Source organism: Diadema antillarum, unplaced genomic scaffold, assembly GCF_040938485.1.
Source record: "Diadema antillarum isolate AM-2024a unplaced genomic scaffold, OU_Dant_1.0 scf00000060, whole genome shotgun sequence".
Classification (NCBI taxonomy): Eukaryota; Metazoa; Echinodermata; class Echinoidea; order Diadematoida; family Diadematidae; genus Diadema; species Diadema antillarum.
Window position 1 is genome coordinate 2,688,011 of NW_027270949.1, and position 16,737 is coordinate 2,704,747.

The window sequence follows — 16,737 nt, forward strand, 5'->3', positions numbered from 1 at the left end:
ACATATTTTGTAACTCTTTACTTTGCATTCAATCAGTTTTTCAAGATGTTATTTTTTTTAAACTGTATTAAGTGAGTAATGTGGTCTGAGTAGTATTTTTAACAGCTCTACTAGTGTGTACTCATCAGTCGACGCCCACTGCCATCCCCATATACACGTATTCAAAGGAGTGTGTATAGTGTAGTACCAGGTATTATTGATACAGACACACTCCAAATCGTGTGTGTGTATGTGTGCCATTAATTGTGTACAACACGCTCAATCCAGCTGACATTACAAACTTCACACCTCACTATCCACCCTCCCCCCCCCCCCCCCCCCCCCCCCGCCACCTTTAATATTTTATGGTACCAGTGCTTCACATTTAAAAACATTTATGTTATGGGGATTCAGTTTGTATTGGAAGCACATTGTGTAATTAAGATAATGCTATCAGTATGCAATGTTGATGCTAACCCCAAATTTTTATTAGCCACACCCTGTGTGTATCGTACTGGTGTATGATGTACTTTGTATCCATGAGGAAGTGATTAAAGCCTTTAATAGGCTCTACTGCAAAGATTGTATGCATCAAGATAGGTGTAGTTAAGTGGTGTGTTTCTTGTAAAGACATCCAACTTTTCTGGCCTCTGACTTTACTGCAAATAGCACAATAAAGGATACAAATTGTACTATGAAGTTCCATTTTTTTATGTGTAAATAGGGAGAGATACAATGAGATGATAATATACAGATATGAAATGCTTTTTAATGATAAGGAGGAAAGAATATTTGAATGTGTAATATCCATTCAGGCCCATTCTCATTGTTAGGAAATATTGTTGTATTGTATTAGCAAGTAATGTTGGAGCTTCCCAATTATACTGCAAATGAACCAATTTTAAAGTTAAAGACATTGCTAGTTATTGTTGTTGTTGTTGTTTGCTAACTGTAAAAACACAAAAGAGTTGTATAAACCCTCATTTCTCGTAAAGACATCACACTAAATTTTTGATAAGAATAGCTGTGATAAAGTTTATGATCTCCTTTGTGATCTGACAAAAACCAAACCTTATTTCCCAGCAGCACCCCTCTAGGTAAAACAAATCACAAAACATGTACAGTGTACATCCTAGTGTGTAATGCTAAAAATAATGTAGACCATTCCCAAGCTGTAAAGTGCCAATACCAGCATATTCTTCATGACATTTGATTCTAGTTGAGTCTGTGATGTAGACTAGAACTATGTACATGTACTAGTAATGGCCATGATTCCACAGGTACACTGTATAGATCATATGAACACACCCATTATTGGTAGATCATAGTCTGTATTGATGCACCATGCATGTCAAATGCTGTGTCTCATCATGAAACTGCATGTATTTCAATGGGACTATGGTGTGTTGTTATGTTTTTATATGTAGTCTGCATCCCAGACTCTATATTTCACATCATACATGTAGGTCCTCCATGTATTTAAAGAATACGACATCCTGCTAGGTTTGATAAATTTGTCTATATTTTTCCACTATCAAACAAGAGAACTGTGTATTGTACATTTAGTAATTATAAGAAAAATTTAACCCGTTGAGGATGGATTGATTTTGCTACAACAGGCATTTCCCATAGACACCTGCCCCCGAGTATACTCGGGACTCATTCTCAACGGGTTAAGATAGAGAATGAATTATTCATTTTATAAGTTGCAGCTACTGTAATTAATAGCTGTAAATGAGTGATAAACAATGATTTCGGTGCACATACAAATTTTGTATCCATTCCTAAAGAAAAAAAAAATAGCTTCAGGGACCATGGTCACAAGCTCAATTACAGTACTATGTCACACTCTTATCAGTACGTTGTCGTACGTTGTAGTAGGGCCCTTGTCTCTACGTTCATTCAGCTATTATATGAGAGATGATCATGTAATGTTCTGTTTGATCATCATGATGACTGAATGATTTATCACTTGTGTGGGTGTATTCGTGATGTATCATGAAGTCTAATGGTCTTAGTGATGTACATATTATGAAGTCTTTATAAAGTCTTCGTGCCGTTTTATGAAGTCTAATAGTCTTTGTGATTATGAAGTCTAATAGTCTTTGTGATGTATTATGAAGTCTAAATAGTCTTTGTGATGTATTATACATTGTAAAGTCTTTCATGGGGTATTATGAAGTGTAATAGCCATAGTACATTGAGCTGTAGGGGAAGAAGGAATCTTCTAGACTTGGAGGCTAAAAGTGCAAATATTAGTACATTTTCTCTTCCTCTTCCTGCTTTGACTCCTGTTTTGACTTTTGTCGTGTTGGGGAAACTGAAGGATTTATTCAGGCTGGTTTCTACCCTTCAGGCTTTGGGGGAATTTGTTGCAGAAATTTCTTTCATCATGAAATTGGCAGCTTAGAATGTCACTGCATTATCTACATTATATCGGACTAGATGAAACTGGTTTAATGAATACAAAATGTTCTGTAAATCTGCACATTCATTAAATGACATTCACGCATACACAAAAGTGTCAACTTTAGAAGGAAATTTTTGTAGAAAAAAAAACTCATCTTCAAAGTGAGTTTGTACCAATTTGGCAAAGTTCTTTGAATCTACTTTGAAATTAGCAATAAGACACTTTTGAGAATTCTGCCACTGAAATGAACAATGATAGTACACTTTTACATACATTTGTAAATTTACACTCTGAATGGCATTCATGAAAGATGGGTCAGTCTACGTCAAATCAACCAATGCTGTTAACCCAACCCCTTCAATTATCTTTAAATTCGCGCCATATGTTCCCCCAAGTGTCTGACGGAAGATTCGGAGATATTTTGCCCCAAGGTCAAATAGTTGCTAAGATACGAACTCCCTTAGCAACCAATGCGCAGTCGAACAATCAAGTTTAAATAAAATTTGCTATTTTTGATTGACTGCTGCAGCCAAGTTACATTTGTAGATGAGTTACATTGCTCATTTTCTGTAAATTGGAAGAACTTTATGATCTTAACATGCATAATGTGTTATGGCGCAGATCTGACAATCCGTTATTTGCGCAAGAGGTCACCGAAAATGGTGTTGAGCGTCAAAGTTAATGTTTTTGGGTGCATGTTTGGAAGCTGATCATAACTTCAAAATTCAATTAGCTTTAATAGAACCCAATATTATGCATAAGACTCTCACTTGCTCTAGAGACCAACGAGAAATCGGCCAAAAAGTATGCATTGTTTTCTTGTACAGTAGGGTGCTCTCAAAGTTTGATTTTTTTCAAAAAGTTGCCAAGAAACAATAAATCAGTCAATTTTCCTTAACCATATTAAGCTACAAATAATATTTCAAGTCATCTCCTGATCTTTAGACCTTGACATCGTTGTGAAAATAGCTGTAAATTCCGTAATATTGGCATGTATTCCTGAGACTGGGGGCCCGAGACCAGGGGCCAGAGGCCTGGGACCCAGGAGTCCAGGGGCCCTGAGCAGCCCACAACACAGCAAACACAAAGCGAATTTTACGATCGCATTGAGTTTTTGATACTTGACATCATTTTTTGTCACCTCAAACTCATTAAAGACAATCTTCATTAATGAGACTTCATACATTTCCTGGGGTTATTTGCGCGAATTCCGCGATGTGGGTACTATTCGCAAATTTAATAACATGTGAAAATATCAACTCGGATCCCAACGTGAATATAACATGCATGTGTACATTTCTGTGTTCATTGCTGTACTCCATGAATATGAATAACAACTACCATGTGATAATGATGTAGCCAGTGGAAATATCCTGTAATATCAGCTACCCCAGGACAAAACTCACATCTTTACTCCTTCATGTACAACTTGTTCCTGTACCTGGGTAAACCCTGAAAACTTGAGAAAATTACTGCACAACATACAATACCACAGAAATGTTGTGTCTGCAACTTGATTGATTCCAATGTTTGCATCCTGTTTGTCAACCATAATGCAGCTTGTCACTACATAGTGTAGAGCAAATAATGAGTTATCTATTATAATGGGTCTGACTTCTGGTTTTTGTTGAGCTCACCAGAGGTACGGGGAGACTAAGGGATCGCCTGCGGCATCTGTCTGCCCGTCGTCCGGCCGTCCGTCGTCTGTCCGTCGTCCGTCCGTTGTCTGTCGTCCGTCCGTCGTCCGTCTGTAACACTACAAAAACTTGAATAAATCTCTACTGAGGACTTCAATTTCAATCAAACTTGGAGGGAAGAGTGGTTGTGCAAAGTCACACATTTTACCAAACATGAACTACACCTCAAGGTCAAAGGTCACAGGCAGGGGTCAATGAACTTAGGGCCCAATTTTGAGTTTTTACGGCGCGTTTCGATTATGGCTCATAACTTTTGATCCCTAAGTCTGTTTGTGACCAAACTTGGCTGGTAAATGTCCCTTAGGGAGTTGAAGGTCACCACAAGGTCAAAGGTCATAGGCGAGTTCAATGAACTTCTGGGAGTTAGAAAATATTTCATTTCTTCTACGCGAATAGGCGAGACACATTTTGGCACTTGCCTTGTCATTGTAAAGCATCAGTCATTTGTGATGAACTTGTTGCCATGATTTTTTTTTTTGATCAGATTACTTCAATCTTAAAAAGTATTGCTATCATGCTGTCAATATTCTGTCCATTTGTTCAGTGTCTTTCTGATAAAATGTGTAATGTCATATTTCCACTCATTTGCACTAGTTTTACCGACAATGTAGGCCTACATGTACATGCAGATCCATTGATGTGATTAAACTCAAATGAGCACAAGGTACATTGTACACCACTTCTAATCTAAATTTAGATGAATTGATAAACTCTTGGTAACATGCCTTTTGTCTCTCTCTCTCTGTGTTTCCTTGTGTCTTCTTGTCTGTCTTTCTGTCTTTTTTCCTTATGTCTGTCTATCAATTTGATTGACTTTCTGTCTATCTGTCTCTCTGTGTGTTTGTGTGTGTTTTTGTCTGCCTGCCTGTAGTACCGGTACCTTCACTGTAGTGCTGTCGGACACCTCACCCGAGTACTTCAATGGGGACATCAAGATCATATTTCACGTCCGAATGCCGGTCAGTGGAGTCAAGAGTGGTGCTGATCCGCAGTATGTTCTGCAGAAGTCTGTGCTCACACGTGAGTATGCCACATTGTACATGGTACTTGCCATGCACCTTCTCAGGGTCTAGGGCAGTGACCCCCTTTACAATTACCCAGGACCCTTCCCCTGACCCTAGCCTTAATCCTAATCCTGAACCTAATCTGAACCCTAACCCAAACTCTATACTCTAAACCTAACCTTAACCCTTATCTTAAACTTATTACTAACTAGTATTTACCTAGGCAGGTAATTTGTTTGCAAGCACAAACCCTTGTTGGTCGTTAACGAGTCTGCGCCAAGACTACAATTGTACATATTGTGTACTGCATGCACCAGTGGCACTGTCCCATAGGCCCTGTGTTGTAGCTTTGCCAAGAGGCTGCTGGGCCCAATGGTGCGTGTAGTAGTCTTGGCGCATGTAGACTCCTTTATGACCAACAAGGGTTTGTACTTGCAAACTAGCGGGTAATTGCCCTGATAAGCCTGCTCAGTGTGGTGCAGGGTGTATGCCCTGTTTAGTAGGTGGGAAGGTGGAGTAGGGAGAGTTGAGGCAAGAAGAGGGAGTAGGATAGGATGGGTTGATGCCCTCCCTTTCATTTAATAGCTGTAAGTCACTTCAAATCTCAAATGAACAGATTACTGTTTTATACACTGTATATATATGGATATGAACTGTCCTGTGGATAGGATGGGTTGATGTCCTCCCTTTCATTTAATAGTTGTAAGTCACTTCAAATCTCAAATGAACAGACTACTGTTTTATATATGGATATGAACTGTGCTGTGGATAGGATTAGTTGAAGCCCTCCCATTCATTATTTGTTTTATAGTCACTTTTGAAATGAACAGATTTACTGTTTATACCAGTATAGTTAGAATCTAGTTACTATACTTTTTTCCCTGCAGGGGGACACTCAGAACAGGGGGTGCAGTTTAATAATGCATGGCGACATCAAAGGTCATTGACAGTGTCCTTTGGGATGATTTTATCACCTTGCAATTTTCCATTTATCGTGTACAAAAATGATTAAATTCACTGTTTCTGTTATTTATTCAAGTGGAAAACATGATGTTATTCCTGGTTGAATAACTTCAGAATAATGATCAGTATAGATATATACATGTACATGAGGCTTTGAGACTGGGGCGTAACTGCATTCGAATGAAAAATTGTTTTTTATAAATTGTAAATTGTTTACATGTACATGTATACCGTACAAGCTGCATTGTGGGTACGACATGGCAAGTTGTGAGGGTATGACAGCATCACTTCACAATTTGCCTATTCACACGTGTTGACTGTTCAAGACCATTTTATTGACCCTTTAATCATCAAAAGACTATGGAGCCTATTATGAAGATGATCTTGACCTAATGCTTGTTTTAAGGAGGACATGGTCCTTCTCATAGACTGACATGAAATAGCCTATTAATAAAGGATATCTTGGAATATTTTGACTGTGTTAGAATTTATCGCAAAGCTTAGTAGATCACTCCATTATTAAAGGCATTGAATGAGCAGAGGCGGACTTGTTGATATTTCCCCCTGGACGGTATGTTTGGAGCTCTAGTTATGTTGTGATTTCTCCTTGTATTGATAGTACTTAAAGTGGACAATTTATCTTTGGGGTAATAAGAGTGCGCCCATTCAACTGCGCCTCATGGACAAATCAGGTTAGCACATGACATACTTCAGATAATGTCATTTCAATTTGTCTCATATGAAATTAAATCCTTGTGTGAAACGAGAGAAAACCAATAAAACTTTCATCACTTCCTCTGACAGACATTCTGATCAACAACCAGGACCCTATTAATAGTGCCACAGGTAAGACGTTGATGGTAGTCGGCGACACTCGCCTTCATCCCATCGACAACTCCCTGGACGTCATCATGATCCCCGTGGCGTGTGTCCTCTTCCTCATCGTCCTCCTCCTGGCCGTCGCACTCAACTGCCATCAGTGAGTCTTCGATGACGGTGGTGACGGCGGTGATGCGGTCGAGAAGTTTACGACTGTTTCGCTGTCGCCTCACGAAAGCAACACCTGAAATATGGCTCCTTTATCAAGCTTGTCCTTCAAGTCAGGACATAGAGTATACTTTGTCTCAGCTGTGTTTCATGTTTGCACTTCTAACTAACTCAAGGGCTTGGCATATTTTGAGCGAGCGCTCATGTGCAAACTGATATGTTTTGAATACTGGCCATCTGCAAGAAAAATAGCCATACAGTAGATTGTGTTATAAAATATAAAATGTTTTACAGCAAAGATTGCAATTTTCTATACAATTTTGCTGTACTACTGTACATTTCAAGCATAACATTACATAGATTTGGAAAACAAATTCAATATTTTCCAACAGCGCTCAGGTGTTACAGTCTGAAAGTAGTGTTAAACTTACATCATGGCACACAAAGATTTAAGCATTGACCACAAAAAATGAGAAGCATACATGTGCAATCTGATATTCAGCAAGTCTTTTTTTATGCCTCCGCCACGAAGTGGTGCCGGAGGCATTATGTTTTCGGGTTGTCCGTCCGTCCTTCCGTCCGTCCTTCCGTCCGTCCGTCCGTCCTTCTGTCCGTCCGTAATGATTTTTGTGGACAGCGTAACTAAAAAACCTTTTGAGGTATCCTAATGAAACTTGGCATGTATGTGTATTAGGGGGTGAAGTTGTGCCTATCAACTTTTGGGTGCACATGCTCAAGGTCAAAGGTCAAAAGGTCAAGGTCAAAAACGTAAAATTTCACTTATTTCCACCATATCTATGCAATGCCTGAAGATATTTTCTTGAAACTTAGTGTATACATGTATTACCCAATTAAGATTCTCTGGTGAAAATTTGGGGTCATGAAGTCAAAGGTCAAAGGTCAAAAGGTCAAGAAAAATATTAAAACTTTACTTTTTTCTCTGTACCTTGGAAATTATTCAAGGTATCTTCATGGAACATAGTATATATACATGTACTGACTGGCAGTGATTATCTAGAGAATTTAGGGTTCATGGGGGTCAAAGGTCAGGGGTCAAAGGTCAAGGGCAACACTTCAAAATTTACTATTTCCCTCATATTTATGCAATGCCAGCAGGATTATTTTTTTTTGCACTTGGTGTATGCATGTATAACCTAATAGAGATTCTCTGAAAAGCTTTTTTTTCTTTGTTAAAAATGTAATCACACATTGTCCACATGTACTATAGACCTAGTTAGGAGAATCATGCATTATGGCGGAGGCATACCAGTCGCCATAGCGACATTTCTAGTTTAATTTGACAATGGTTTAGTCTTCAAAAAGTCATTCTTATAGAAGTGGGCATACTGCCTGATTTTGTGATATTGAGGGTGGTGGAGTAGACAAATTTTGTTGCTAGAGCTTGTCACATGTATGTACCAATCAATATTGTTTCATTTTGTTTACATCTAATATTATTTACGCATTGTATTTTGCAAGAAGTAGTTTTTTTTTTCTTCTAATGAATGATATGTTGCGGTTTATTTTTCATTTAATTTTGTATGCTTGTGTGCAATTTTTTCCTGAAATGTAATTTCTGAATTGTGGTCTGGGCCCAAAACATTTATTTCAGAATACGTCGGATCACGTAATTTGTGAGAATAGGCAAATTTTCAAGTCTAGTCAGTTTTTTATTTTGCATTAGTCTGTTTTTTTGATCAACAGAGGTTGGCAACCCTGCTTTTGTTATCATCACGGTCATCATCATATATCAAAAAATGATGATGATGATGATGATGATAGTAAGGAAGATGATGAGTGAGGTACTGCTGTTTTCTATCTCTCTCTCAGGTCTCACCGTGAGAAGAAGATGCAGCAAATCACCATATCGGCCGACAGCAAGAAGGGGGAGGAAGGGATAACCCTCACTAACGTCAAGAGTGGTAACTATGACGGACCTGATGCCAACGGTAAGCCATCGTTTGCCCCTATAAGGTTTACCTCCCTGTTTGAGTAGATTAAAGACCAAGAGTGTGAGAGATGAAATGGAGTGAGATGAAATACCATATGTTAGTGTCTCTTGATGAAAGATTCCTCTTTTTTATCAATCAAGGTCTTTCAGCAAGATCTTTTCATTGTTGTGAAAAGTAAAAGCAGTGAAAGGCTACAGTATGGTGTGGCAAGACTGTAGTTAGATGTTGCACAGCTACAGTATAATTTTTCAAAGCTGCTGTTTAGTGCTGCAAGACTACAGTATAGCATTGCAAAACTACAGTTTGGTGTTGCAATACTGTTTGCTGTTGCAAGACAGTATAGTGTAGCAAGACTACAGTCTTATGTGTGAGGTAATGCTGTCGATTTCGTGCACAGAGGTCATGGGGCATGGACACTTTGATTTGGAGGCTAGGCAAGCATCAGCAACGAACGATGCTTCAAAACTTAGTATTTTTTTTTTTTTTTTTTTTTTTTTGGGGGGGGGGGGCAGAGTTGTAGCTTGCCATGGAGTGGCCAGCAGGTACTCTACAATAGAGCCAATCTTCACCTACACCACGTATTACTACTCTGCAAAGATTAAGACTATAATTTACTAATCATTCTTCAATTTTGCAGTCTTCTCAAATTTCATTGTTAGAAGCCTCTTTGCTCCGTGCCGCACTAGTAATTGTAGACAAGAAGAGTGTAGCGCTTACCACTGGTGCATAGTGGGATGTTAGGAAGAAATTGTCATGTCACAGTCTTGTTCTTCTTGATGCGCTTGCCTTGAATTTGTCTGGATATCGGCTCAGGTCAAAATGATTAACATTTTTGATAGATGTATCACCAATGACTTTGATCATCATTTTGAGCGAAACTTAGCTTGTAGAGCTATGAAAGCAGGGAATAGATACATTTGTCAGTGATATTGTACATTTGCACATGAATAACAGCTATTGAAAATGAATTCTGAATATATATGTATAACCCAGTCCAAAATAAAAAGAGACTTTCCAAAACAGTCTACAAAAAAGCACTCGATTTTGGGAAAAATTTGTTACAAATTGATCCATCAATGTGCAAAAAATGGCTTTTGCTACTGAAAATGATGCTCCCAGGTTCGCTAGAAAGCGAACCCTGGCTGCAAGGTTTGCCAGAAAGCGAACCTGACTGCAAGGTTTGCCAAAAAGCGAACCTGGCTGCAAGGTTCGCCAAAAAGCGAACTTGGCCGCCAGGTTCGCCAAAAAGTGATGCTGGCTGCCAGGTTCGCCAAAAAGCGAACCTGGCTGCAAGGTTCGCCAAAAAGCGAACCTGGCCGCAAGGTTCGCCAAAAAACGAACTTGGCCGCCAGGTTCGCCAAAAAGCGAACCTGGCTGCAAGGTTCGCCAGAAAGCGAACCTGGCCGCCAGGTTCGCCAAAAAGCGAACCTGGCTGCAAGGTTCGCCAGAAAGCGAACCTGGCCGCCAGGTTCACCAAAAAGCGAACCTGGCCGCCAGGTTCGCCAAAAAGCGAACCTGGCTGCAAGGTTTGCCAAAAAGCGAACCTGGCCGCCAGGTTCCCCAAAAAGCGAACCTGGCTGCAAGGTTTGCCAAAAAGCGAACCTGGCCGCCAGGTTCCCCAAAAAGCGAACCTGGCCGCCAGGTTCGCCAAAAAGCGAACCTTGCTGCCAGGTTCGCCAAAAAGCGAACCTGGCCGCCAGGTTCGCCAAAAAGCGAACCTGGCCGCCAGGTTTGCCAGAAAGCGAACATGGCTGCCAGGTTTGCCAGAAAGTAAACTTTGCTGCCAGGTTTGCCAAAAAGTGAACCTGGCAAACATCACAAAATCCTTTTCAAAGAAGAAAAAATATTAGGTGCATTTTGATGAGCCTATCTAATTGCTATCTAATTGTTTTCATTATATTTTCCTTCAGTAAATGTGAAATTACCACTCTTGGTTTTGTGTATGAAGAGTTTAGATAAAGTGCACAAACATTTGTCAGTGACAATCAATTTTACCTGTGTAATTACTCTGTACCAATTGTTAATTTCAGCCCACTGTGCCATGTATGTCCGTAACAAAACAAAAAAAAAACATGTTTTTTTTTTTAAGTTTTACAAATTAAGCACTCAGTAAAGAAGAACATACTAATTGAATGCAAAGCAAGCTCATAACCCTCTTCCAAAACACTCATAAAGAAACTTCTGCTCTGTAATAATTAAGTAGTCAATTATTGTTAAAATGTGTACATCTGTAACAGACACATAGTGTGACTGTATGTGAGCTTTATAATTTCATGAGGATTGATTTGTTGATTTTATTTTCTGATGTTTATTTGTGATTTAATTGAAAGGTAGCATGGAACATCTCGATAACTATGATTAAGTTGGAATACTTGTTAATTAAACTAATTAGCAGTGTTTGTTTGTTTGTTTTGTTTTTTGTAGATTGCATTGCACACATATATTAAAAAACGACTTTTGATAGTGGGTGTGCAAGGAAATTAAGCCTTTTTGTAATTTTGTAATTCGCATGAAGATGATAAACGCAGCCTTTAGGCCTATGCTTCTCCTACATTTTCTACATCGCACTTGAGAACTGGATTGTATTCAGCTATTAGTATTGATAGATATAGCCCTGCATGTGGTGTGTGAGTGTGTGAACATACATACATGTAATTATCCATACATGCCAGGGCTGTCAACACGGGAAACTAGTTGAGAGTGAGACTCCCATAGGCCAATGTTATAATTTAGGAGTCAAAATGCGTGAGATCAATAGAAATGCATGGAAATGAAAAAAGTTTTAGATCGAGTGAGAAAGGACCTCAATGCATGAGAGTTGGCCGCCCTGACGTGCACATGTATGCAAAGTTTGTATGTGCTAGACTTTGCATTATGCCTAACATTACTAACATGTTTTAATATTTTGCACACTACACAGCATACACATGAAGTGGAACATTATCATTAAATGCAATTTACGTGTAATGGTAAAGCAAGAACTGTAACTACCGGTATACACAATCAATGTAATATTTTGCAACAACATTCCCGCATGCATATTGATCAGAAGAAGTTTAAGCTATAGGGCCAGTACCAGGTATCGCACAAACATTTGATGAAGTCCAAATGTCAAATTGACAAACACAAGTAAGTCAAATGCTCACAACTCATAAAAGGATATACAGTAGTTCTGGACACTCAATCGAAATGTTTATTCACAGCTCCTAATCATTGCATGATCGCCATCCAGTGCACCACTGGCCTCATCCTGTGAAGTAAACAGTTTACAAGAGAATATGGGATAGACTTACAGTTGTACAAACTACGTACTATGAAATCCGTTTAACAATATTTGTGAGTCAGGACACCGCTCTCTTATCACAGTCGTCATCTTATGGCGAGTGCACTTCTTCAAATGGCCATGTTCACGGTGAGCAACATATACATGCTGGTTTCAGAGGATTTATATTGTGGGGATGGAAAGTGTGGAACGATGTCTGGCCCATGTCCATCAGTGCAGGGGTCAGAAAAGGTCAAGACCTAGCCAACTGCCAAATCCGCAGAGGGTTCAGTGAGTGGAATGTGATAATTCAGACACACTAACACAGTGCCTGCACTACACGTAGCTATACAGTTCTCATGGCAGCGTGTGTGCAAACCAAGGTTATTGATAATGTTTTGGTGGGAAGCCACTTGTATGAGATGTATTAAACTAACAATCCCACCTCATCCCTGCTTGTGAATATATCATACACATGAACATTATAAAAGGGGATGGCTAGTACAGGGCTGCCATAATTGGAAACTAGTTGAGAGTGAGACTCCCATAGGCCAATGCTGTAGTTTAGGAGTCAAAATGAGTGATATCAATAGAAATGCATGCAAATGAAATAAAGTTTTAGAGTGAGAAAGGACCAAAATGAGTGCTAGCAACTGTTCAGTGGGAATGCTGGGGGATGATTGTTCCAATCCTTGTGGGATAGAGTACTTTATATACTGGTATCTATTGTTGTGTGAAAATTATTTGCTTGAGAATTAATGGTCTCGTATTTAATTATTATTCAAGTAATGTGCAGTTCAATGTTTCCAGGTTAGCATGCCTGACAGTGACGGGGCATATACTGCACATTACTTGAATATGAGATCATTCTGAGGCAAATAATTTTCATTCAACAATAGATATATAATATACTCATAAAAGAATCCCACAAGGATTGCAACAATTACCCCTCAGCATTCCCACTGATTCCCACTGATCAGTTTGGTAATACAGGCTATCCCCTGTAAGTATGCATTTCAGTTAATTGAAACAGGTTTGTTTAGTATTTGTTTGTTCATGTGTTTGCTTGTTTTGGTGATCATGGCGAACATGGAAATTTGACAGAATTCCACAGTAACATACCCAGTTTTATGTTGATTGTGAAGTTAAGGCAATTTAGATGATTTTGATAATTTACATGTGAATGCTGGAAGCTTAATAAGAATTATAGTGAGCTGCATGGTTTCTTTATTGTCCTAGAAGCTGCCTCTAAAAACCCGCTTCTTTCGTATAGACATACAAATATCAGGATACTCTTTTTCTCAGACGTATATATAACTTAAGCTTAACAGTTGGGCCGTGGGTGTGTCATTCATGGTGCGGCAACTGATCTCTTGTAAGATCAGTGATGCAGCTTGCTTGGAGCATACATAGCCCAAAAAAGCTGTATGGTGTCTTCAAGAAAGCACATTGAAACAGCATCCATATCCATGATTAATGGTAGTGCAACGATCGTATGGCATGTAGGCCTACACAGCAATAACACTGCTTTGGCAGTACCCTGTAGGCCTATGTTTTTGGTAAGAGATGATTTAATTCATCCGTTCAAAGAATAATGAGCGGGGTATTACGTAAACAGGAGAAATCAGAAATTCAAAAGGAATGGTGCAAAAGTATACTAGTGCATTAAGATAAGTACTCAATTAATGAATGAAAATTCATTAGCATTTGATGAGGACTATAAGATCACAAATGAAATTGGGACCCTTGTTCAAGCAACATACAGACTCATACATTTGCTATGGAGAGCAATTACCTTCAAATTGACATATGAAAATCATTACTCAAAGTGAACAGAGGGGCTACATTTCATCTGCAGACATTGATAACAGGAGGAAACCCATAGGCCCTACTTGATATTCATAATCTGTATTTTTTGACATCCTTTTTATAGCTCACTGAGCTGAAGGCTCAATTGAGTTATTGCGTGTGCTCTTTGTCCGGTGTGTGATGTGCGTCATGCGTTAATTTTGTACTTTCATTTTCTTCTTGAAAACCCCATGACTGATAGTTCACCAAACTTGGCAGGTAGCATCCATCCCAAGGGGAATAGAATCTCAATTTATGCAAATGGGCACCTTTTTAAAAAAAAAGTTATTTATGAAGTTTTCAGGTGGAGAGGCAGTCCTATACATTGATCCAAGTGTTTTCAATTTCTTTTAAGTTTTTTTCTTTTGTGTGTGTGTGTGTGTGTTTTGCGTTTGTGTTAAGAATTATTTAAACGAAAAGTGCAAAGATGATGGGATGTACCCATGATTTTTTTTTCTTTTTTTATGTCTAGAACGTCTGGTATTATTTTATAGAAAGCTGTTTTTTTTTAAGTCACCTTGATTTGAGGTCCTCATCCTTTTCATCCAATTTAGCTATACTGCCATGTAATTGATTAATTGTAAGCCCTAGTAGTCTGGTAGGAATGGGGGGTCCCCATGCACCCCCCGAACACATTTTTTTAACTTACTTTTTTGTAACCCTTAGGGTGTCTAATTAATGATTTTTTTTGTTCCCAAGAAAAAATCGTGTCCCATGGGGGTCATTGGCGGCCATCTTGGCAGCCATCTTGGATTTTCAGGGAAAATCATTATCTTCCATAACTTTTGAACAACACAGCATAAAATTATAAATAAAGCATTTCTTCAGGGTAAACGTGACACGAGGAATCGATTGCAATGGTTATTTACGTGATTAAAGCAAGTCTGAAACAAGAAAATCCTAAAAATATGCAAATTTCGGTGTCATTTTCACCGAAAAATACCTAAATAGTTTAACTTTTGAATTACACAACATACAGGGACAAATAAAACAGTAATTCAGGAGGAATCGTTTGAGAGAGTTATTTACATGATTAAAGCAAGTTACATACAAGAAAAGTCCAAACATGTGAGGAAAACCAGTGTCGTTTACCCTAGAAATATTCCCAAGTGAATACAATCTCATATCTCCTAAGAGTAAACTAACCTCTTTTTCTTAACAGTCTGGTAGGAATGGGGGGGGGGGGGGGGGTCCCGTGCACCCTCCTTTTTGTATCCCTTAGGGTGTCTATTTGATTCTTTTTGTCTCCAAGTGAAAATCATGTCACATGGGGGGTCATTGGCAGCCATCTTGGATTTGCGAGGAAAATCATTAATTTCTATAACTTTCTATAAAATTCCAACATACAAGGACAAATAAATAATTTCTCCAGGGTAAATTTGGCATGAGGAATCGATTGACATTGTTATTTACGTAATTAAAACAATTATGATACATGAAAAATCCAAACATGCGAATAAAAAAACAGTGTTGTTTGCTCTGCCCAAATAGTCCATATACATACATGACAATTATATACCTCATATGATTGACTAACCACTAAAGTCTAGGAATGGGGGATCCTCATGCACCCTAAATTTTTGTATCCCTTCAAGGTGTCTATTAGATGATGATTTTTTTTTTTTTGTTTCCAAGTAATAATCGTGTCGGAGGGGGGGGGGGGTGGGGGGAGTCATTGGCGGCCATTTTTGATTTGAGAGGAAAATCAGTAAATTCTGTCACTTCAGGGTAACTGTGTCATGAGGAATCGATTGAGATGGTTATTTTTATGATTAAAGCAAGTTTGATACAAAAAGTCCAAAATACGAAAAATTTGGTGTCATTTACACCGTAGAGTACCCAAAATCCGTATACATACATGACAAACTACTTCACAAAAGTGACTTGGCACTTTGTCTTTAGATCATAGCTCAAATATGGTGTTTTGTTTATAAAAAAAATATGCAACATGCAACTCCAAGCATTTTGATGCCTCAATTGTTGAAATCAAATGAAAAATGTAAGCACGATGGCAATTGATATGCAGATACCCCTAAAAAAGCAGATCGAAAGAGGTCAACATACAAATTTTGACCACATGTGAAAGTGACTAATCGACAAAATTCAAACCTAAAATGTAATTGAACACTTTTTGAGTGCACCTTCTATTTCATATAATTTTGTATTTGAAGAGTTTGAGTAAGTGTATTTTCATAAAGGAAATCACTGTACCAAAATGCTCTGTCGGTTTCACCAATTTAGGTGTCATATTGTTATCATTAAACTTATTTAAGATTAAGTTAAAAATGGTTCATTCAAACGTATTTGTTTAAAGCCTTCCTGTCTGAAAATAAACATATGAAAATCACTTGACAGTCAGAAATCCACTCTCTCTCTATGACTCTAATTTGTCTAACATATTCTTAATTCTCATCCTATGCAATTATACAAACCACAGATTCGGTAAGCGATAATATGTTAGTTTTGGGTTTTACACTTCTGGTAATTTACAGTCATCATCAAAACGATCATTGTAATCAATGTCTGGCTCCTCCTCTTCATCCTCCTCCGTCTACGGAGTAACTTTCTGAAGCAAGTCAATGAGGGAAGTGGGAAGGATAGGGCCACTTGACCACACCGGATCCATGATACCGAA

General features: G+C 38.5%; 1 protein-coding gene across 1 annotated transcript in view; it reads left to right on the top strand.

Annotated features, from left to right (window-relative positions):
* Window positions 1–16,737, top strand: part of LOC139716025 (uncharacterized) — a 77,983-nt gene that overhangs the window by 25,671 nt on the left and 35,575 nt on the right. Inside the window, exons 4-6 of the mRNA XM_071627582.1 lie at window positions 4,958–5,106; window positions 6,858–7,032; window positions 8,871–8,989. Of these exons, the coding sequence (XP_071483683.1) occupies window positions 4,958–5,106; window positions 6,858–7,032; window positions 8,871–8,989 (443 nt within the window). The remainder of the gene's footprint in view (window positions 1–4,957; window positions 5,107–6,857; window positions 7,033–8,870; window positions 8,990–16,737) is intronic.